Below are 12,420 nucleotides of genomic sequence, written 5' to 3'. Positions count from 1 at the left end.
GGAGAATGGCTCAGAATGGACAAAGAATCAAGAATGCGAATCTAATATACACTCCGATGTCTTAACTGATCAATGTAATTTTTTTGTGTAAAATACGTAATTTTCGCAGCACGTCATTGGGGTTAACAGCAGCAAACCCTTGCCTATTGTTATGAATTTTAAGCTGAAATGTCCATATTCGTTATCCTTTGCTTAATATCTTTATATATACTCTTTTCAGGTGGAAAGGTCTGAAATGAAAACCCTTAGTTTGCCACCTAACATCCGACGAGGCGGCTCAGACACCAACCTGAACTTTGACATACCGGATGGAATTGCTGACTTTCACAAAGTAAAGCAAAACACTGACACCTTGAAGCAGAAGATCCTAAAAGTCACCGAGCAGATCAAGATTGAGCAGAGCGCTCGCGATGAAAACGTAGCCGAATACCTGAAGCTGGTGAACAGTGCGGACAAGCAACAAGCGGGACGCATCAAGCAGGTCTTTGAGAAGAAGAACCAAAAGTCGGCTCACTCCATCGCTCAGCTGCAAAAGAAACTGGAGCAGTACCACAAGAAACTGAAAGAGACTGAGCAAAACATATCTCTTCGAAGCGCCAAGGAGTCTTCCAAAGACAACCTTAAAGAGCTCCAGCACTCCTTGAAGGATGTCAACAGTAGTGTCAACAGCGCCCTTAACTCCAGCGCGCCAGCTGCGGGTCAGTCTGAAAACCCCAAGGCTGGCGTGCCTGGGGTATCACTCACACCGCCTATGTTTGTGTTCAGTAAATCAAGGGAGTTTGCAAATCTCATTCGGAACAAATTTGGCAGTGCGGACAATATTGCTCACCTGAAGAATGACATGGAGGGTTTCCATCCACAAGGTAGCTCCAGGAACCTCAGCGGCAGCGCCACAATTGGAACTAAACCAAAATACGCCAGTGACGAGGACTGCTCTAGCGCAACCTCTGGGTCTGCGGATAGTAACGGGAATCATTCCTTTGGGACAGGCAGGACCAGTACTCTTGACAGTCAAGGGAAGCTCTCTATGATCCTGGAGGAACTGCGGGAGATCAAGGAAGGACAATCTCAGCTAGCAGAAGACATTGAATCCCTGAAAGTGCAGTTTAAAAGAGAGTACGGGTTTATGTCTCAAACTTTACAAGAAGAACGATACAGGTACCTATTTTATTTTCCAGTTTTATTTGTGTTTAAAAAAATGTGGTTGTTTATAGAAATGTAATAACTGTACCATAGTACAACAAGCATTTACAATGCAACGGTCTCGCCTTTGCAAATGTTAGAGCTATTGGCATTGTAAATGACAAAAATGCTATGTATGTGTTGGTTTTGAAACAGATAAATAAATGGCATTGTCATTTACAATGCCAATAGCTTAATCTCTTGCAAATGCGAGACCTATTGCATTTGCACACACACAGACACAGAGCCACACACACACAAAGCCACACACACACAAAGCCACACACACACAGCCACACTCACACACACAGAGCCACACACACACACACACAGAGCCACACACACACAGAGCCACACACACACACAGAGCCACACACACACACACACACACACACACACACACACACAGCCACATACACACAGAGCCACACACACACAGAGCCACACACACACACACAGAGCCCCACACACACACAGACACACACACAGAGCCAGACACACACACAGAGCCACACACACACAGAGCCACACACATACACACACAGAGCCACACACTCAGAGCCACACACACACAGCCACCCACACACAGTCACCCACACACACAGAGCAACACCCACACACACAGAGCAACACACACACACACAGAGCCACACACACACACAGAGCCACACACATGAGAGTAAACCTTAATTCAGACATTATAATGTTTACTCGATTTTAGAAGGCAAATCACTCATTAAGAGGGTTTTTTTATACAACATGTAAGGGTACGCGTATTCTAGAAGGTGTGTTGCACAAAATTAAAAAACAGTATGCGTGATGTGAGGTCGCTTACATTTTAGCGGTAACGGAGCTGCACAAATGTCAAATAATGCGAGAGTATCATGTATACAATTATACATACTGACGGAGTGATGCGTCAATAGGATTAAAAATAATTTGCCTTTGACAATGCAGACTAGACAAGTTCACAGAGCTGGAAATGTACAGCAAAGTTACAACACCTTCGAACAGCAATCACCCCAATGCGAGCCAATAACTGCACAAAACACACCACGGTCAAGGTCCCCCGGGGGCACTTTAAAGATGGCGAAGAAATGAAACGAGCAGAGCTGCTTAACTTTGCAGCAAATGTAGCCAGGCCCCCCCCCCCGCTGCTACCGAGCCTCCGTAATGCGTGTAACAAGCCTGGCTGTCCTGTAAACACTGCAAAAAACACAGTTGATGGACAGAATGTAGAACAATGTCATACATTCACCCCAGTACAAGGATCTGGACCTAAATCCATCGTTTTTTTGCACTCCACACCACCCTGGGTTAGACACAGGCTATATGCAAATCAGCTCTGACCCTGTGCCTCATGGGAACAGTCCAGTCCGAACTACCAAGCCATGTCTTTCCCAGACCGGAATCAAGCATCCAAGGACCGGTTTCTGGCTATCAGCCTTCATTCAGCCTGGATAGCTTGACTCCAGTGGTGTGGAGAAAATGCCAGAAACCGGTCCTCGGAAGCTTGTTTCCGGTCCAGGGAAGACATGGCTTGGCAGTTCGGGCTGCACTGTTCCCATGAGGCACAGGGTCAGACTGATTTGCATATAGCCATGTTTGAACTGGGGTGGCAGAGTGGGCTAAAGAAGGGTGATGGATTAAACCCAGATCTTTTGACTGGGTGTGAATGTTTGATTGATTCAGATGCCCCGTGCATCACCACCCCCTTTTGTCCTGTAAACACGGCACCCCCGTGCGGGGAGGGGTGGGGGTCACCCGCCCTGAGAGAACAAGTGTGTGTGTGTGTGCAGCACCCATATGTGCAGCTGCAGCAGCCGGATGCACTGCTGCCCATTCCTGCCGGATGGTTTAGAAGTTGTGACACAACGTAGCACCGGATGTTTGTGCAGGTTGTGGCCTGGCACAAGGCCAGGATATCTGGTACAGCCACAGGTGTGTAGTAGTGTTGGACGGAGGAGTTCGCTAGTGCAGACTAGGCGTTTAGGCAGGGAGCATAAAACAGTGCAGGCACGGGGTGTGAGAGTGTAGGGCGTGGATGTTGGTAAAGCAGACTAGGCGTTAAGGCAGGGAGCATTCAACAGTGCAGGCACTGAAACTCGCAACAAACATTGGTAAACCCAAGTGGTGTGGCGGCTGTGCAGTAACTTTGTGTAGTTAAGGAGGTAGGTCCCGGGACGTAGGGTAGGCTGGACCATATAAAATTTTGGGAAAACAGATGCCCACCCCACCACTTCTCAAATGCTCTCTACTACGAGCAAACAAATCAAAAATGAATTTCAGATTTGTTCGGTATATTTATTTTTACCTTTTACTCTAGAAATTTCAACATATAAGCTCAGACGGATTGTCTGAGAAAGACACTCAACATGTAACAACGACTGTACAATAATGCAACAAAAAGGAATATAAATCACAGGAAAAGTTACAAAACACACAATTATATAATACACCTTTCGGATAGTGAGTGGTCGTATTGGAACATTCAATAAACCAATGAATCTCTGCACATATTAGAACATTCAATAAACCAAAATCAATTTATCGACTCAATGAAAGAGACACGTTCAAGGAAAACAATTGGAAGAATATAAACAAATTAATCAGTAAGACTCAGAAATAAATTCTGTATCCTTCGCATATTCCTCCAATGATGCCGAGGCGTTTCGAGTCCGTGAATCAGGTTGACGGACTCTCATGAGGGCTCAATCAATGTAGTTCTAAAAGGTGTTTATGTTAAAAAGAAAGACAAAAGGAGAGCAACATGTCACCAAACGTTCTCAATACCAGGGTGACTGCCCCCAATGCCCCTCATGGCCCTTTTAGTACCTGACAGTGACTCCGAAGGCCTTATCTCGGGGATCTGTTAGCACCAATGCTTGTAGCGGGACCTTGTTATCTGTAAGATAACATCAAGCTTAGAATGTGAAAAAGCAATGTACTTTAAGTTTGTGCACACGCGGGTGAACCCGCGAAACATAAAGGAAAAAATTCCAGATTCATACCTTGGACAGTAGCAAGTGTTTTCTCCCTGTCCCTTTCTAGTTCAGATATCCTGTGGTTCCTTATTTAACCTGTAAAGTGCGAACCAAAGTCGCCACATTAGATTTTACACCGGCTCACGCATTTAAAGTAACAAAATGACTCAACGATCACAAGTTTTAAAACGCGTACCTGGAGACACGACGTTTTCTCAACGGTCTCAGGTTTCAGGCATGCTGGTCGATCTGGTAAGGGGGCAAAGAGCGTAGCATAGTTTTAGAGCCTGCTCGAATCCAGACTGTTTACGCTAAAGACTACAGCGGGATGGATTCGTGTGCAAGTTACCTTTGCTTGCGCGTCTTAGAATCGCGATCAAGCTGCTGTCAATTCATACACCACGGTGAAGCGGTATCCGGGTTGAACCGCACTGTTTCCTATTCCTCGGCTTCCAGCCTGTCAAACGAAAACGGGAGACTTGTAAGTTGTCAGCTCCGTCATACAACCCAGATAAACCGTCAGCTATTATGCGGAGCACTCACCGGTTCAGTAGGCGCTCCGTCATACAACTGCCAGGTTCAATTCAGAAACAACAACGCCATCTTTAGGGCGGGGATATGAACATTCAATAAGCGCATGGAACTCTGGGACATGTAGTTCAAAACAGGTAAAGCAACATTTAGAAGTAACAGGATTAAAGCCTTGATACCTCGGACATGCTATTAAGTCCAGTTTGGGCACTATTAAATCTCATGATCAAATAGGCCTCCTTGCGCAGCAGGGTTTCCTCAATATCGACAAGACCTTTTTTGGTGGGCATTGTGTACAATACTGTCCAAGAAAAGTCAGTTTCTGCATGTGATTTATCAACAAAGTGTTGGACCATTGGCGCGCTGAGCACTTTATTTTTGATACGGGATCGATGTTGTGTTATCCTAGTGTTCACTTGCTGGTTAGTCTTCCCTATGTAAAGTTTAGGGCAACCACAGATGATGGCGTACACAACATTTTTGGTCCTACAATTGGAGAACCCTTTATTAGTCCATTTCACTTGCTTATGTTGGAATTCACAGCCCTCCAGACAGGACCCACAGGACACACAGTTCCCACACTTGTGGTGCCCCTCAACAGGTTTGAGACCCCATTTGGATAGAAGGTCTTGTTTGGGTCTGGGTGTGGCAATATCGGCACGTACTAGGTGTTGGCCGATACTCCTATTTCTTCTGTAGGCAAAAATGGGCCTAGGAAAGGGGCACTCCAGTTCTTCCAACAGATGCCAATTCTTTAGGACCATTTGTCTGACCCGATGTGTATCTGGCCCAAAAGTCGTGACGCACACCATTTGTTCAAGATCTCGTTTTGTTTTATTCTGCAGTAAACATTCTCTTGGCGTGTAACGAGCCCTTTTATACGAGTGTTTTAACATCTTCTTGGGGTACCCACGGGTGATCATCTCATCGCAGAACTTGTCCGCGTGGTGGTCAAAGTCCTCCAGACTTGAGCAATTTCTGCGGATCCGGAGTAATTGTCCGTAAGGTAAATTACTTTTCAAGTTCCGTGGATGAGCACTCCGGTGGTGGAGGATGGTATTTTTGTCTGTCTTTTTACGGTAGAGAGAAGATTTGAGGTGCCCTTCTGAACAAGTGATTTGGACGTCTAGAAACGTCATAACAGTTTTACTCTGTTCAAGGGAGAATTTAATGTCCTGATGTTTATTATTAAGCCACTGGTGGAAGGACATCAACTCGGTGTGGCTCCCCTGCCACAGGAGCCACACGTCGTCGATGTACCGTAGCCATTGCTTAATGTGTTTCTGAAAGGGATTATTATTTTCAATGAACATTTGTTCATATTGCGCCATATACAAAATGGCTACCTCCGGAGCATAGGGACAGCCCATGGCCGTACCTTTGATTTGCATATAAAATTGATCATTAAATCGGAAATAATTCTTTTTTAATGTCAATTCTGCCAGTTGTACAATAAATTTGGTCGGTACTCTATGCGGTCTCTCTCTGGTGTCCAAATACATCTCTATCACCTCAAGCGCCTCGTCTTGAGGGATCTGTGTATATAAGGACGTCACGTCCATTGTGACCATGATTTCAGATTCAGGATCAAATTCCATCCCCTCCACTTTTACTAGGAAATCCGTAGTATCCTTTAGATAGGACCTTACTCCACTGACAAAAGGTTTTAAAAAGAAATCAATGTATTTGGAGATAGGCTCCAAACACGAATCACACCCGAGACTATTGGTCGTCCCGGGGGATCAGTCAGGTTTTTGTGGATTTTTGGGAGAAGGTACAACACTGGGGTTCGAGGGAATTTCTTCACAAGATATTCACTTTCCTTTTCACCTACAAACCCACTGTCTTTACCCTCCTGAATTAATTGCATTATCATTCCCTGAATTTCCTTAACTGGGTCTCCCTGCAGTTTCCTATACCATGTCACATTATCAACCTGCAATTGGCCTTCCATTATGTATTTATCTTTGGGCCACAGTACCACGGCCCCGCCTTTATCGGCTGGTTTTATCAGGACGGAATGGTCCTCTTGTAAGTTCCTGAGTGCTTGTCTTTGTCCTTTGCTCACATTGGATTGGACATACCTTTTGTTTTTCTCAAATTTGTTGATGGAGGACAATAGTACTTGCTCATATGCAAGGACTTGCTTAGGAATGTTTTGGTTTGGAATGAAATTCGACTTATTTCTCAAACCAGTTGTTTCAATGTTTAAGCTAGGTGGCTGGTTTGCAAAGAATGCTCGCAGTCGTATCTTGCGGCAAAAAGCAATCATCTCCATCTTAAGTTTGGTGTAATCAGTTTGTTGGCTGGGAACAAATTTGAGCCCCAAATTAAGCACAGATTCCTCGCCCTGAGTAAGTTGTTTAGCAGATAAATTTACAATGTTAGTTGCAGCCGCTATGATTGATAGTGGTTCCTGCGCGTGCGCATTTCCCACGGGACTTTGTATCTTGTCTTGCCCTGTTGGTTTTTGTCTAAAAAAGAAACCTGCTTTTTGTTAGGATTGCCCTTTTGGTGAGACCCAGAGGCGTCAGATGAGGAGGATGTTTCTGAGAAAGTCTTGAAACGATTCCTTGATCGACCCTGAAATTTATAAAGTGCTCCACGCGAGTCAGCCTGAGTGTAATAGTCGTCCTTCAGGAAAGGATATGCCTTTTCTAAACTGAAGGATTTGGCGTCTCTCTCGTATTGTGAGGTTTTGTTGTTAATCGTAATATCCCGAAAGGCCAGAATGTCCTTTTCTATTTTTTCAATCAATGTTTTAGCATCAGGAACCACAGTACTGTCCAAAATGCTTTTAGTAAGTTCTTGAATCTCTTCTAATTCCTTCTGACACAAGCGTTGTGCGGTCTCAATGGTGTGGACCATAAGGTCCCGACTGCATTTGGTGTTAATACAACTGAATCCTTTCTTATACTCAGCGTCGTCAGTGAATATCACCGGGACATTTTTCACTTGAAGACCCCAGGGGATTGTCCCTCCCCTCAGGTGCTTCAATAAAAAATGCCCATGTAATTCTGTTCTGATGTGTTTTTTGCTAAGTCTCGTTAGTTTATCGGACTCGTTCTGTTGTTGTGCCGAGGTGCTAAGGGCAACGTCGGGGAAGGGGTCTGACTCGCATAAAGATTTAATATGGCTCTCAGAAAATGAAAGAGTGTCCTTCTCAGACATCCCCTAATGAAGGACAGAGAGTCCTTCCTCCCAGGAGTGAAAAAATTAATAACAAGACAGAATGACTCAAGTGCCCTTTTTACTCTCGCGGGTGATTACACCCGCCCTAAACTTTGTGTAGTTAAGGAGGTAGGTCCCGGGATGTAGGGTAGGCTGGACCATATAAAATTTTGGGAAAACAGATGCCCACCCCACCACTTCTCAAATGCTCTCTACTACGAGCAAACAAATCAAAAATGAATTTCAGATTTGTTCGGTATATTTATTTTTACCTTTTACTCTAGAAATTTCAACATATAAGCTCAGACGGATTGTCTGAGAAAGACACTCAACATGTAACAACGACTGTACAATAATGCAACAAAAAGGAATATAAATCACAGGAAAAGTTACAAAACACACAATTATATAATACACCTTTTGGATAGTGAGTGGTCGTATTGGAACATTCAATAAACCAATGAATCTCTGCACATATTAGAACATTCAATAAACCAAAATTAATTTATCGACTCAATGAAAGAGACACGTTCAAGGAAAACAATTGGAAGAATATAAACAAATTAATCAGTAAGACTCAGAAATAAATTCTGTATCCTTCGCATATTCCTCCAATGATGCCGACGCGTTTCGAGTCCGTGAATCAGGTTGACGGACTCTCATCAGGGCTCAATCAATGTAGTTCTAAAAGGTGTTTATGTTAAAAAGAAAGACAAAAGGAGAGCAACATGTCACCAAACGTTCTCAATACCAGGGTGACTGCCCCCAATGCCCCTCATGGCCCTTTTAGTACCTGACAGTGACTCCGAAGGCCTTATCTCGGGGATCTATTAGCACCAATGCTTGTAGCGGGACCTTGTTATCTGTAAGATAACATCAAGCTTAGAATGTGAAAAAGCAATGTACTTTAAGTTTGTGCACACGCGGGTGAACCCGCGAAACATAAAGGAAAAAATTCCAGATTCATACCTTGGACAGTAGCAAGTGTTTTCTCCCTGTCCCTTTCTAGTTCAGATATCCTGTGGTTCCTTATTTAACCTGTAAAGTGCGAACCAAAGTCGCCACATTAGATTTTACACCGGCTCACGCATTTAAAGTAACAAAATGACTCAACGATCACAAGTTTTAAAACGCGTACCTGGAGACACAACGTTTTCTCAACGGTCTCAGGTTTCAGGCATGCTGGTCGATCTGGTAAGGGGGCAAAGAGCGTAGCATAGTTTTAGAGCCTGCTCGAATCCAGACTGTTTACGCTAAAGACTACAGCGGGATGGATTCGTGTGCAAGTTACCTTTGCTTGCGCGTCTTAGAATCGCGATCAAGCTGCTGTCAATTCATACACCACGGTGAAGCGGTATCCGGGTTGAACCGCACTGTTTCCTATTCCTCGGCTTCCAGCCTGTCAAACGAAAACGGGAGACTTGTAAGTTGTCAGCTCCGTTTAAGAGTCCCAGATAAACCGCCAGCTATTATGCGGAGCACTCACCGGTTCAGTAGGCGCTCCGTCATACAACTGCCAGGTTCAATTCAGAAACAACAACGCCATCTTTAGGGCGGGGATATGAACATTCAATAAGCGCATGGAACTCTGGGACATGTAGTTCAAAACAGGTAAAGCAACATTTAGAAGTAACAGGATTAAAGCCTTGATACCTCGGACATGCTATTAAGTCCAGTTTGGGCACTATTAAATCTCATGATCAAATAGGCCTCCTTGCGCAGCAGGGTTTCCTCAATATCGACAAGACCTTGTATTATATAATTGTGTGTTTTGTAACTTTTCCTGTGATTTATATTCCTTTTTGTTGCATTATTGTACAGTCGTTGTTACATGTTGAGTGTCTTTCTCAGACAATCCGTCTGAGCTTATATGTTGAAATTTCTAGAGTAAAAGGTAAAAATAAATATACCGAACAAATCTGAAATTCATTTTTGATTTGTTTGCTCGTAGTAGAGAGCATTTGAGAAGTGGTGGGGTGGGCATCTGTTTTCCCAAAAAAAAAAAAAAAAAAAAAAGGCTGTGCAGTAACAGCAGGTGGCAAAAGGGCCGGTGGCCCATCACTACAGGGTGGTGCAGGTGCATGCACCATTTTGTGGTACCCTAGGGACTTGTAAACCAGACACATTGATCCACTCTTCTAAAATATCTGAACAGAGGCAGCGGGGAACCAATCAACGGCATAATAAGGTAGAATAGGCCCCAATTAAAGAAAACAAATTAAGCTCCCGGGCCTCTTAATTGAAAAGACAAAACAAAGCTATACTTGGGGTTCAGGGGGACCCTCACACCACCTGCGTCACTTAACCTGTACCAAAGAAGACAAGTCTGCGCTCCTCATGGCGCTATTTTCTCCTCAGTGCCAAATATTGGAAAGCTGCCCCTCTAACAACCACCAGCCCTCCAAGCTCCCTCAATCACTGCCAGGCACGGGCACCGGGGGCCAAGTGGGTTAAGGCCACCCAGCAGACAGATCTTCAGAGGTGAGCGCACGGGGGAAGAGCAAGGCACTCCGGAAATCTGTCTGCGCCATGACATGGCGTCTGCGCGGCCCCGGTCCTACAGCACCGCGACATGCAGGTAATGAGCCCTAGAAGAGTGATATCTGACAGCCCAAGGCCTGCGCCGTGGGCAGAGTCCGGGTGAGGTGGGCAGGCTGGAGGCAGGAATAGATTTAACAAGGTAAGGCACAAATTGATGTCTGTCACCCGGAGAGAGCGTCTCCTGAGAGGATCGAAGCAGCCGGGAGCCGACGGTGGCAGCGGGGGAGGGGCGTGGAAGGCAGAGCTGCTGTCAGCACCCCCGGGTACCGTTCAAATATAGAAGAGTGCTATCCTACCCCCAATCTCACCGCCAGCTCCAAATAGAACTCAACACAGGCCAAGATATCAGGCTTTTTAAAGGAGGGAGAAATGGCACGAAGCCAATCAGGCGCATGTCTGCGATGGAACAAGATAAAATTGTGATTCACGGACTTGAAGATAGAACGAGATAAAAAACAAGACGTCAGCGGTCGTTGCTTCGCCGTGAAACGGACCCAAAAAAAACACAAGCGCTCGCTAGCCTTTTGTCTCTAAGTCCCGTCCTTTTCAGACTGGGCGCCCGGACTTCATGCTGGCATAAAAGGTTCCTTATCTTCTTTATGGGGCCATCTGGACCCATAAAGAAGATAAGAAACCTTTTACTTCAGCAGTAAGTCAAGGAACCCAATCTGAAAAGGACGGGGCTCAAAGAGAAAGGAGAACGTCACTAGGACCTCTTCTCCAATGGCTGGCCGACGTTTAGGAGGCCAGCCAATGGAGAAGAGGGGTGGGGCTTAACCTCGCTAGTGATATTCTCTCTATCTCATTAAATCTCGCCAGCGAGACTGTGCATGTCTGCGCAGCCATGGCAGGCTGAGACCTAAAAAAGGGCTATATTTTCCATGATTGATAGACAGCTGTACAAGGACCCCAAAACATTTCATGCATCTGATGTTTTTTTAAATGAGTACAATTTGCTACAGCAGCTGCTCAAGACATACTAAGTATAAAGCATGCGGCCTGGATCACTTGTCCTTGCTGGTCACTAAGGCAGTGCTTAATGCAATGACCTTTTGCACTGTATTAAGAAAACATTCGTCCACATTTAAATAGACATCTAACTATACAGCAGCATTTAAAACAAAGATTACAGTTTAGGGGAGACTTAGGAGGCAAGCATAGACTCAGTGTTATTGTGCTGTATTATAGGGGCCCATTGCTATGCTGTTGTAAAAGTGTGCTTCTATGTTACTGTTATGATTTGTGTTGAAATGCCATCTGTTGTGTATGATGCTACATGCAAGACAGCCCTGATTGCATGTGAACATGACTGCATTTAGTATAAGAGAATGTGCATAATCGGTGTAGGCCCTACAAAAGAGACTAGCTGACTGGTAATTCAACAAATGAGTGCTCGACCCCGTTTCTTTCTGCTGTCATTCAAACTAACAAGTCTGAGGAGGAAAACTTTCCACTTCAGTGATGTATGCGTTGTTATTTTGGCTGTAACAGAGGATGACCTTGCAGTGATCTGTCTTGGAAGGAAGAGGTAATTGTAGCTTTAGCTTCTGCATGCTTCAGCAAAAAGCCATTGCTTTCACATTTTTGCAGCAGAGCAGGAGTCGAACTCGGGTGACCTCTCCTTGCTGTATAAGACATCTTTAGTAATAAAGGTGTACTGGGCGCCGGTAAGCAGAGGTATGCACATGGACGGGTTGCTGATGCTGAAGGGCTGCAATTCCGACTTATGACCAGATCACACTATAAGGTATGCAGTGAAATGGTACGGGGCTTGGCACAATTTAGGCTTAATTAATCAATACAGCCATATAAATTAGATGTCTTACAATATTTAAACATTTAAGGCAGAGAATTTTTATTAACAGGTTAGGGATATGTGGTGAAATATAAGTGGGGCCAGTGGCGTAGCAAGAGGGGGGTGGTCTGCCCTGGGCGGCACGAGTTTTGAAGGGCGACGGTGGCCTCTTCCTGCTCTTACCTACTGTCTCGGTGGGCAATCAGCCCCACCCCT

General features: G+C 44.9%; 1 protein-coding gene across 1 annotated transcript in view; it reads left to right on the top strand.

The window, feature by feature from the left end:
• Window positions 1-221: 221 nt before the first annotated feature.
• The window catches only part of TMCC3 (transmembrane and coiled-coil domain family 3), a 60,003-nt gene continuing 47,804 nt past the window's right edge, over window positions 222-12,420 (top strand). The window contains exon 1 of the mRNA XM_086948704.1: window positions 222-1,158. Within this exon, the coding sequence (XP_086804830.1) occupies window positions 236-1,158 (923 nt within the window). The 5' untranslated portion in view covers window positions 222-235. The remainder of the gene's footprint in view (window positions 1,159-12,420) is intronic.

The sequence above is a fragment of the Lissotriton vulgaris genome, unplaced genomic scaffold (genome assembly GCF_964263255.1).
Source record: "Lissotriton vulgaris unplaced genomic scaffold, aLisVul1.2 SCAFFOLD_993, whole genome shotgun sequence".
In the NCBI taxonomy this organism is placed as follows: Eukaryota; Metazoa; Chordata; class Amphibia; order Caudata; family Salamandridae; genus Lissotriton; species Lissotriton vulgaris.
Note: the sequence above shows the minus strand (reverse complement) of the source record. Positions and strands in the feature narration are given on the sequence as shown.